Source organism: Chaetodon auriga, chromosome 17, assembly GCF_051107435.1.
Source record: "Chaetodon auriga isolate fChaAug3 chromosome 17, fChaAug3.hap1, whole genome shotgun sequence".
Taxonomy (NCBI): domain Eukaryota; kingdom Metazoa; phylum Chordata; class Actinopteri; order Chaetodontiformes; family Chaetodontidae; genus Chaetodon; species Chaetodon auriga.
The window spans coordinates 912,472-924,140 of record NC_135090.1 but is presented as its reverse complement, the minus strand read 5'-3'; the positions used below and the strand labels follow the sequence as shown (position 1 = coordinate 924,140).

The 11,669-nt window shown below is 40.9% G+C and overlaps 1 protein-coding gene across 2 annotated transcripts; it reads right to left on the bottom strand.

The window, feature by feature from the left end:
* Nucleotides 1-3,740: 3,740 nt before the first annotated feature.
* Nucleotides 3,741-10,784, bottom strand: LOC143335176 (uncharacterized). 2 transcript variants are annotated; one of them, XM_076754408.1, is made up of 2 exons: nucleotides 5,036-10,784; nucleotides 3,741-4,833 (listed from the first exon to the last, which is right to left on the bottom strand). In XM_076754408.1, exon 1 carries the CDS (start codon nucleotides 8,886-8,888, stop codon nucleotides 7,755-7,757), a length of 1,134 nt encoding a protein of 377 aa, XP_076610523.1. In that variant the 5' UTR covers nucleotides 8,889-10,784; the 3' UTR covers nucleotides 3,741-4,833; nucleotides 5,036-7,754. The 2 variants fall into 2 exon arrangements, with proteins under 2 accessions (XP_076610523.1, XP_076610522.1); XM_076754407.1 differs by having other exon boundaries at nucleotides 3,741-4,855; nucleotides 6,183-10,784.
* Between the last annotated feature and the right edge of the window lie 885 nt (nucleotides 10,785-11,669).

The window sequence follows — 11,669 nt, the reverse complement described above, 5'->3', positions numbered from 1 at the left end:
TGGACACACATGCTGCTGATCTGCTGGGTCTGAGGTCGGTCCGCTACACAGACTACTTCTTAAAAAGATGGTCTGAGAAACTGGCCAAGGAGGACTTGAGGAGTGAGAAGGAGGAGGCCCCAGATGAGGAAGACCCTTTCCCGGAGCTGGAGCTTTATCCTGACTTGAGTGATTGTTCTGGACCTTTGCTGGATGTAAAACATGTTGATTTTTTTCTGTAAATGGTAAGATGTTGTATGCATGTTGTGTTATATCTCTGAACAAAAACAAGTTAAATGGAAGAGAAGACTCAGAGTGGAGGAAGACTTTGGGGGTAACAGGTGAAGACAAACCAGGGTGGAGAGTTTTGTACAAACTCCCATCCAGGAAACGAAATGGGAACTTGCAGTGGAGAATCCTCCATCGAGCTATGGCTGTCAACTCTTTTATATCTGTAGTGAATCCCACTGTGTCAAATGAATGTCCTTTTTGTGGAGGGGTGGAAACCATTTTTCATTGGTTTTTAGAGTGTGGCAGGATTCAGGCCTTGTTCAGTACTTTGGAGTCCTTGTTTTTATCTTTTGAGGAGGAATGGTCTGAGGTTGTGTTTATATTTGGGGCTGGTACAGGAAGTGCCAACTGTTAAACTTCCTGTTGGGTGAAGCTTTATATCTCAGCAGAAGGAACACAGTAAAAAATGGAGTGTTTCAGGATATATACACACACACACACACACACACACACACATACATATATATATATACATACATATATATATATATATATACACACACACATATACACACATATATGTGTATATGTGTGTGTGTGTGTGTGTGTGTATGTGTATACATACATACATACATACATACATACATACATACATACATATATATGTATGTGTGTGTGTGTATGGCATGCCGCATGTATATATAAAATGAAGTTTGAATATATGGAATGAACCTTGAATACATAGATTGAAACTCTGAATATATGGATTGAAATTCAGAATATATGGAATGAACCTTGAATATATGGATTGAAACTCTGAATATATGGAATTAAAGCCTGAATATATGGAAAGAATTATGAATATATGGAATGAACCTTGAATATATGGATTGAAACTCTGAATATATGGAATGAAATCTGACGTCACCAAGGCACTAGCGCCACCTTGTGTTTCCTCTGTATGCTTGTATTGGATGAGAACACAGTCAAAATGAGTGAGTCGGTGAGGGACATTGTGGCAGCAATTTTGAGCAATGAAGACATAATATCCACTTTGGCTAAAGCACGTGGTAGTGTTAACAATACTCAATACCGCAGTACGGAGGAGGAAGTCGCTGCAATTTTTCACTGAGGGAGACTGAGGGCAGCCGCAGGTCAGGCCGTGCCTGCATATCAGGCCATGGCCTCGGTAAATGCATAGGAGGCTCCCACCACAGCCCCTATATACAACCTTCGCCCTTTCACCCGAAGGGGCCCAAGACACAGAAGGAAAGAAAAAGCGCATTTGGCTGAAGCACACACACGTCTCCACAATCATAAAAACCCTCATTTATGTTCAGTCTTGTCGCCACAGAGGAGTGTGGATTTGTAAAGTGTCATTTGAACATATTTTCTATCAGCAATTAAGTGTGTGCTGCACACGTTTCCACAATCAAAAAACACTAATGGTAAACAGCGTGCGTGTGTGGAAAATTATTCTCACTAATAAAGAATGAGGAATTATTATTATAGTTATGAATCCTATTACATCGCAACAGACCTGCTAAGTGCACACGGGATGTGATCACAACTGTCAGATCGTCTTTAACAGATCAGCCACATGACAACTGGAGCAGCTGCAGTGTTTTATTGGGATCCAGAAGAACAAGGATTGAACAATTATGATCTTATCGTTATATCTGACCACGACATCAGGCCTGCCCTAGGAGAAAACGGCATGTAAACTTCTATCAGAGCCTGATACTGGGTGGATAACCTGTGCGTAATTTTACGCACTGCTTGAAGCTGGACGTCAATCCGGCGCTGTTGGCGCAAGGCGTGGGACAGGGCAGGATACCCCTGACAGGTGGATTTGGACACATCATGAATAAGTTAAATCCATTGCGCCTCCCGCTTTCCACTTGCGCTTGAGATCAGAGTAAGATAGGGCCCAAGATGTGTGAAAATATGTAAACAGCAATATACAATAATATACACAACATAATAATGTAGAACAACAATAATGCTGTAATTACCTGTTTGTATAGATAAAAGAATGTGAATATACAGTACATACTTGAATGTGTAATGTAATTATATATTTTTAAAAATTTCCTCAATGTTTCTCAGGTTTCAAGCAGTTAAGCTGTCAACAACCTGCTCAGTCTTTCACCATTCTGCTGCCAGATCACAGAGTCACCCACGCGCCAAGGCATGCAAAAAAAGCTTGGCTTTTTGAAAACGGACATGTAAGGTCAGCTGTAGAATTTGGCAGTGACTGGAACGCCAGCAGGGTAATGGAGGAGATAACTGCAACCTTCTAGCCAGTTGTGGAGGGATGCAGGTAAGCTTTGACTCTGTTTTGTCAGAATTGTCACCTGCTTTATTTACATTTTTGTGTATTGTGGATTTAAATAGTTTATACATTGTATTTTGCTGTTGCTCTTTTCTGACAAACTGGGATATGTAACAAAATACAAACAGTAATACCTTTTGTCCAGTACATTATGGTTGTATATATGTTGTGACAAACTTCTATTCAACTAACTTAAATTATTTTAAATAACTGAAAAAACTGACAGAATGTCATTTCTGTGTGCACACAAACGTATTGAAACTAAAATCTTTCCATATTTTTTGTGTAGTCTTTTATATTTAACATAAGTTTCATTGTGTGCTTTTCACTCCCTCAGGTTGCAAATTTTGTTGCCATGTCACAACAAATTAGTAGAGCCATCCCTGACCTCAAAACAGACCCTGAGTGGAGAGCTTTTGAAAAAGCTATTTCATCAAAAGTCCATTTATGTCAGGCCTGACAGGGTCATTTTAAGTGCGGAGAAAGAATCTGTCAGTAGTGATTAAGAATTTAATTAATGTTTATGACAGTCACAATGGAAATATTGAATTTTACACTGGATGTCTTTACAGGGACAGTTCACTTCAAAATAAAAAATACCTGTTTTTCCTCTAACCTGTAGTGCTATATATCCATATAGATTTTTTTGTGTGAGTTGCAGAGTTTTGCAGATACCAGCTGTGGAGATGTCTGACTTTTCTCCAGTATAATTGGACTAAATAGCACTTGGCTTGTGGTGCTCAAAGCACTAAAAATACATTTGAAAAATTCAACAGCAGAATCTCTTTCCAAAAATCATGACCTAGTTAAATAACCCAGTACCAAGTGGTATCAAAAATTCTCAAGTTGAGCAATACCTGGGCCTATAATATTATGGAGGGCTTAATTATGATGAGGATGCTGTTGTTGTTGTTGCTGTTGTTGTTGTTGTTATTTTGAAATAATGGCTGTTATTTAATTTAGTTAAAAATTCAACATTTACTCTTATAAAGACATGAAAACACATACTGTAAAACAATCTACAATTACATTTGTGGATATATTTCAAGCCATGTTTTGTGTTTCCAATTCAATAATGTGCAGTGAGTGAACTTTTTTTTAAGTTGATAAATATGAGACACGTTCTGCATTGTAGTCAACCAGTCCTCCAACATGAATGACCATCCTCGGTAATTTGTCAATTCGTTCTCTGTCATGTCATGAATGTTATCTAACCCAACTGCTATTGCAGATTGTTCCCTCTCTTTAGGTTGTGGTATGGCATTCTAATGAATAAATGTTCCATGTTCCTACTTTGTATGTGTTGGCTTATTAATCTTTAAGTGTCTGTTGAGGCAGGATGTGTGCATACCAGACTTTTAATGTCACATTTTTCTATTTTATCATTAGATAGTTTTAAAAAATGTACACAAAATGAATTTATTTAACAACTTTAAAAATACAGTTTTCATTTTCATCACAAGGGTTTAATCAATACAGTTGTACTTTATGTGTAATGAAACATAATAAAATATACACTGCACTATAGTGTAACAAGTGTTTTTCATGAAACAAAAGTGTATTTTAAGCATTTTTACAGTGTATTTAAAGCATTTACTCATATGATGATGAACAGCAGCATAATTAGCCATTCAAGCATTTCTTTGAAGCAGATTACATGCTGTCAGAAAAAGCTCGATCCCATGGTTTCCATCATCAGTGAAGGGGTTTATTGCCCTTAACTCAACATTCCACTGACGGTGATGCACAGGCACATGATTGAGTGGTCTTTGATCTTGAGGAAGTTGGAGCATTCCAACTGTCCACAGTTGTAGTGGGGAGCAACTTTCCATTGTCCTCAAGCTGTGGTGGTTCCACTGGTTCACAAACTCATCCACAGATCTGTTTATTCTTGGGAGATAGACATGGTGAGGACCACTAATGTGAAGTGGGTCAGTGCTATCTAAAATTCCAGCATTTTCCATAAAGAGGAAAACGTCTTTAAAGTATGCTGATACCACCCTGTTTACTTCTCCCCACAATCTTTCAATTCTTTGATTATGAACACTACGTCCAACCATAAAACTACCTCTATTTGCCCCTCGGTTCTCAATCATAAACCATGCAATATCAATGTTCTCACTACCAGCATCTCCCCTGAGACGTTGTGGGAGTCCAAACTGATCCACAGCACCCTGGAAAAGTTGCAAAGACGTTGATGCTCTGTTGTCTGTGCAACATCTCAGGTAGGTAATGCAGCGACTAAAGCCATCAACTCCTCCATGAAACACAAATCCCCATGGATTTAACTTGTGGTTTGTGTCAATATGCCTGGAATAAGAAGAAATATTATTATTATTAGTAGTAGTAGTAATATAATGATAACAGTAAATAACAATAATGATAATAATAATAATGTTATTACTAATAGCAGTAGTGGTCAGCCACATTGGATGGACATCAAAATCTCAAGGGACAGTTCTAATTCAAATCTAAATATTTTCCTCTTACCTGTAGTGCTATGTATCCATTCATCCATAGCTTTGGTGTGAGATATCGGCCGTAGAGATTTCTGCTTTCATTGCAATGTAATGGAACTAGATGACAGTCAGCTTGTGGTGCTCAAAGAGCAAATAAATATATTAATATAAAATTTCTTTCCGGACAGATCTTACTCAAGAGAATCTACTGACCTTGTTGTGAGCAGTTTCATGCAGGAACTATTTTGTAATCCCTTGTTAAACAGCTCAAAAAAAAGGTCTGTGAATTAGCTTGAGTAACTGGGTCACGATTCTGGGAAAGAAACAATACTGTTGAGTTTTCCCAAATGTATGTTTTCAGCTTTTTGAGCACCAAAAACTATATGTCATCTAGTTCTTTGAGTGTCATATACTAAGTAACTCACACCAAAGCAATCTGAATAGCACTACAGGTAGGAGGAAAAATGTATTTTTGATTTTGGGGTGAATTGTCTCTTTTAATTCTTTGGTTTTGTTGTCCTTCCTTTTTCTATCAGTTTGCTTATTTCTGCTTACTGATTATAAAAAGTTACAATCCCAGAGATAGGGTCGCCAGGTGTCCCACTTTATGTGGGATCTGCACAACATTTTTATTTTTAGCTATTTTTATAATGTTCCACATTGTCCCACTCTGAAACCATGGCAGGAGAGACACTTTTTAAAAATTTCGTCTGCAAGTGGGGAGGGCTGTCATCACAGGGCTGTTTGATGTCAATCAATTGAATACGAGTTGAATATGCACACTTGTGACTGGTCAGATTTTTGTCCTGTCCCTTTAACTGCAGATTTACCTCTGAAGAAGACATAAACTTTATTAATTAGTCAGAAATCACGATGATTAAAATAACTTACTTGTTGCACTAATTAACATTATATTCTCACAAGTAATTGATGAGATACTGTTAATTCTTGTACATTCCTTATTTTGTAAGTACTAAGTGAATAAATGCTTTTTCATGCATGAAGACATGCAAATAATCATGATTCATGATAATTCATGTACCCTTACTATATATTGTTGCTGAAAAAGGTTTAAAATTAGGCAAATCCTGACATTATTCATTATGACCTGATTTACTGACAAGTGAGGGAGTAATGATGAAATGTCAATTAAATTTATAAAACAGCACATATCACACTTGTTTTTGGGACAGAGACATCATAGACCCTCCGTTGAATTGCCCTCCATCCTCTTAGGGCTCTTCCCAATGGATCTACTCTTCTTAAACGCTCTTGCACTCGCCATCGCTGAACTCTGATTCCTCTCCCTCTCAGACTACCGGTGATGTAGGTCTCTCCTGAGCCAGGGGTTTGTTGAAGGACCTCAGTAATAAGATCAAGATCATCATTTGAAATGTTGGTGAAACTCCCATAGTCCACTAAACCAAGTTGTGTCCTGTTGTTGTACAGTGTTCTAATATTTACAGACAGCATTCGAGATATGGCCATCCAGCTGAATCCTAAGTCCCGCATGTGAGTCAGCTGAGCAGCTTGTATGTTGTACCTTTAAGGAGGAAAATAAAATAAAAAAACAAATGTGTTACTTCACATAGTGTGAATACATTTTCCTTACACCTTTAATAATCATGTTTGTAACTTCTTATTGTAGCATATACTAAATAGAGGTTATGTATTTTTATGGTGCTTAATCCTCCGTCCCCATACATTTATTTCCATTTTTATTACTTACCTCGGTCTTCCTCTCTGAGATGCAGAGTGTGTGTCCATACCGTGTACCATATATGCTTCTACCTGAACTGTTATTTAATTTCTCAACCCCCTAAGAGACTTGTAAATTCCTTCAAGAATTATCCATGTTCTTTCTGCAACTCCATATATTCAGATGTTCATTCCATATATTCAGAGTTTCAATCTATATATATTCAAGGTTCATTCCATATATTCAGACATTCATTCCATATATTTTGAGTTTCATTGCATATATTCAGAGTTTCAATCTATATATATATTCAAGATTCATTCCATATATTCAGACATTCATTCCATATATTCAGTTTCTATCTATATATATATTCAAGGTTCTTTCCATATATTCAGATGTTCATTCCGTATATTCGGGCTTTCATTCTATATATTCAGACTTTTATTCATTCCATATATTCAAACTTCATTTTATATATGCATTAATTTCCTGACAAGGCGTACCATTTTATATATATATATATATACACACACACACACACATATATATATATATATACACACACACACACACACACACACACACACATACACAGTGTGTGTATATGTGTATATGTGTATACACACACATGTAACACATATATAAAATTCCCTTCTTGCCCTGCCTGTAGCAGTACTGTGCCTCCTTCAAGCTCGGGCCCTCTACCAGAGGCCTGGGAGTTTGAGGGTTCTGCACAGGATTTTGGCTGTTGGCAGGGGTGCGCTCTTCTGGATAGAGACCTCAGATGTTCTTCCTGGTGTCTGCTGAAGCCATTCTCCCAGCTTGGGGGTTACCGCTCCGAGTGCCCCGATCACTACTGGGACCACTTTTGCCACATCTTCTCCAACTCCTCTTTGAGACCCTGGTATTTCTCCAGCTTATCATGCTCTTTCTTCCTGATGTTACTGTCACTTGGGATCGCTACATCCACCACTGTGGCTGTCTTCTGTTCTTTGCCTACCACCACTATGTCTGGTTGGTTCGCCATGACCAGTTTGTCTGTCTGGAACTAGAAGTCCCACGGGATCTTGGCTTGGTTGTTCTGGATCACCTTTGGAGGTGTCTTCCACCTTGATCCTGGGACCTCCAGCCCATACTCGGTACAGATGTTCCTGTGTATGATGCTAGCCACCTGGTTATGACACTCCATGTATGCCTTCCCTGCCAGCATCTTACACCCTGCTGTTATGTGCTGGATTGTCTCAGGGGCATCTTTGCACAACCTGCACCTGGGGTTTTGTCTGCTGTGATAGATCCCGGCCTCTATTGACCTTGTGTTCAAGGCTTGCTCTTGTGCAGCAATGATCAGTGCCTCTGTGCTGTCATTCAGTCCAGCCTTTTCCAGCCACTGATATGTTTTCGTTATGTCAGCCACTTCCTCAAGCTGTCGATGGGGCTTGTCTGTCCATGCCAACCCTTCTGGCTCCTCCTGACTGGGCTTCTGCTGCCTGAGGCATTCACTCAGCAGGTCATCATTGGGGGCCATCTTCCTGATGTACTCCCAGAGGCTTGCCGTTTCCTCCCGGATAGTGACTCTGACGCTCACTAGTCCGCGGCCTCCTGTCTTCCGCTTAGTGCATAGCCTCAGGACACTGGACTTAGGGTGAAATCCTCCATGCATCGTAAGGAGCTTCCTTGTCTTGATATCAGAGGCTTCCATTTCTTCCAGTGGCCAGGATATTATACCAGCAGGGTATCTGATTACTGGCAGGGTGTAGGTGTTTATTACCTGGATCTTGTTCTTGCCATTCAGCTGACTCTTCAGGACCTGCCTCACCCTCTGAAGGTATTTGGCTGTGGCTGATCTCTGTGTTGCCTCCTCATGATTGCCATTTGTCTGTGGGATCCCTAGGTATTTGTAGCTGTCCTGAACATCTGCTATGTTGCCTTCAGGTAGTTCAACCCCTTCAGTGGTGATAATCTTCCCTCTTCTGCACACCATCCGTCCACACTTATCCAGTCCGAATGGTCCCGATGTCATTGCTGTATGTCCTGGTGAGGTGAGTGAGGGAGTCAATGTCACGCTCACTCTTGACATACAGCTTGATGTCATCCATGTAGAGGAGGTGGCTGATTGTTGTCCCACTTCAGAATTATGCAGAACAGCAGGGGGGACAGTGCATCTCCTTGGAATATACCACATTTGATGCTCACTTCTGCAATTGGCTGTGAGTTGGCTTCCAGAGTTGTCTTCCACAACCCCATCGAGTTCTTGATGACGGTTCTAAGTGTCCTGTTGATCTTATACAGGTCTAGGCACTCTAGCATCCATGTGTGTGGCATTGAGCCATAGGCCTTTTTGTAGTCAATCCAGGCTGTGCACAGGTTGGTACTTCTGGTCTTACAGTCCTGGGTGACTGCCCTGTCAACTAGTAGTTGGTGTTTGGCTCCTCTGGTGTTGTTGTGTAGTATCTGCTCTTCTGCAGGAAACTCTTACCTCCTGGGCTTCAGGAATCTTTCCACCCGTATATAATGTAAACCTTTAACATAAACGTTGAGAGGCCATGACCATATTAGGCCCTCTCTTATTTTGCAGTATATGCTCTGCCATAACCATATTAGGTCTTCTTCAACCCTTCTGTGTTAGTTGTATGAACACAACTCCCCTATATAATTCATGTCTGAGATGCTGTATGTGTGTGTTGATTCTATTGGCTGAAACCACCCAGACATAGCATGCTGTCTGAGATGCTGGACTTGCTTTAATAAACCTTTTTATATGTGAACAAGACAGTATCGGCGGAGAACTTCTTCATCATCTTCACTTCATTGCTGCATCATTTATACACAACAGTTGCCAATTCATTTCTGTGCTCTACTCATGTTCATGTACTGATCCATGTGCCTGCTCATCTTAGCCGCTATTCCATGTTGTACTCAGGCATGGTACTGGGCCCTTCTGTGGGTCCTTCGTGATGAGGACTGTACGGCCTTGGGTCAGCCACTCTGGGTGGGTTCCCAATCTTAGCAGCTGATTCATCTGTGCTGCCAGCCGTTCATGGAGTGCGGTTAGCTTTTTGAGCCAGTAGACGTGGATCATGTCGGGCCCACGCTTCCTGTCTGCAGTGGTAATTTCTACTGGTTCCTGTTCTGGGAGGCTACTGTGGTCTGCTTTCAATTCGAGCAACCACTGGGTATTTGTGTTATGCGATGCCTCCTTCTCCCAGATAGTCTTCCAGTAGAGCTCAGTTTCAGACTTTGGTGGGTCGATCTGGCTCTTCTTACTACCTTGCCATTGAGAGTAGACCTTAGCTGGGTTGTTCAACAGTCTATTCATTCGGTTATTAAGCTATTCTATTATTGATTTTGTTGCTCTCATTTGAAGTGTAGGCATCTAACTGCAAAGGGTCTTGCCTAAGGATATAAGCGGGATTCGAACCTTGCCCTCCCGTGTGGCAGTCAGTATATACATATATATCTCAGGCATGGCACTGGGCCCTTCTGTGGGTCCTTCATAATGAGGACTGTACAGCCTTGGGTCAGCCACTTTGGGCGGGTTCCCATATATATGGGTCGCTGTCATGCTGAAATGTCCACTGGTGCCCACGGCCAAGTTTCTCTGCAGACTGTCTGATGTTGTTGTTGAGAATCTTTATGTATTGTTCTTTTTTCATGGTGTTGTTTACTGTGATTAAGTTCCCTCAACAACAAACTGGACGGGACAAATAACACAGATGTCCTGTACAGGAAGGGCCTAAGTTGTCTGCACCTGCTAAGAAGACTGAGGTCCTTTGGAGTATGTAGGTCATTGTTAAAAACATTTTATGACTCTGTGGTGGCATTTGCAGTTTTCTGTGCAGTGGTCTGCTGGGGCTGTGGGAGCTCTGAGAGGGACAGGAAAAGATTAAACAAACTGGTCAGTAGAGCTGGTTCTGTCTTGGACTGCCTTCTGGACACCACTGAGGAGGTGGGTGAGAGGAGGATGTTAGCCAAGCTTACATTGATCATGGACAACCCATCCCACCCCCTGCATGAGACGGTGGGGGGCTTCAGCTCCTTCAGTAACAGACTGCTGCATCCAGTCTGTACGAAAGAACACTACCGCAGGTCCTTCATTCCTACATCTGTCAGACTGTTTAACTCCAGCATCATGTAATGTAGCACTGTGTTTATGTTGTCACCATAAATCTGCTTTAATTTGCACTACTGTCGTGAAGGCTAATATATGCTCTAATGCTAATTTTCACATTTATCCATTTCACCTGGTGAAATTTCTAAGTTGTATATTCCTCTCAACTGTGTAATAACTATTTATTATCCATATTGGCAACTGTATGTAAGCTGTATATATTGTGCACATACAGAGACCTGGAATTTCTCAAGTAAAAGAGTATTAATAATCAGTAAATAATCAAATTGAAGTACAGTAGTGTTGGACATTCCTTTGATAGTTCTTTGATGGAAGTAAAATGTACATGGTTGTTTGATTAACTTCTTAAAGGTTCTTTAAAGATTTCTCTAGGAATAAATGGAAAAAAAAACATGGGACTTAATCCTAGCCACTAAACATTATCCTAGCTCCATACCAAGAGCACAGGCCACAGAGAAGAGCTGCTGTTAACAGGTGTGGCTGGTACCCTAACCTACCCTAACCCTGCTCGGGTTAACCCTGCTCGGGTTAAGATAAGATATACTTTATTTATCCCACAATGGGTGGAAATTCACGTTACAGCAGCAACAAGACAGAGTATAAGAAGTCAGAGGACAAGAACCCTGGAGCTGATGGCGTCTGGGCCTGTGGCTTTCCTGGCCTTTGTCTTCCTGAGCTCCCTCCTCACCTGGTCCATAGTGATGGAGAGGGGGAGGGGGGTGACTGTGGGGGGTAGTCCAGAGCTGTAGGTGGTTGTGGTGGTGGTGGTGGGACCTTGATGACAGGGGGTTGGAGCAGAGTGGTCTGAGGGGAGCTGAGGTGTTAAGGACTGCA

Bases quoted from the DNA above. Each gene is read 5' to 3' on its own strand.
- LOC143335176 (XM_076754408.1), bottom strand. From the start codon at position 8,888: ATGTGGTATATTCCAAGGAGATGCACTGTCCCCCCTGCTGTTCTGCAT.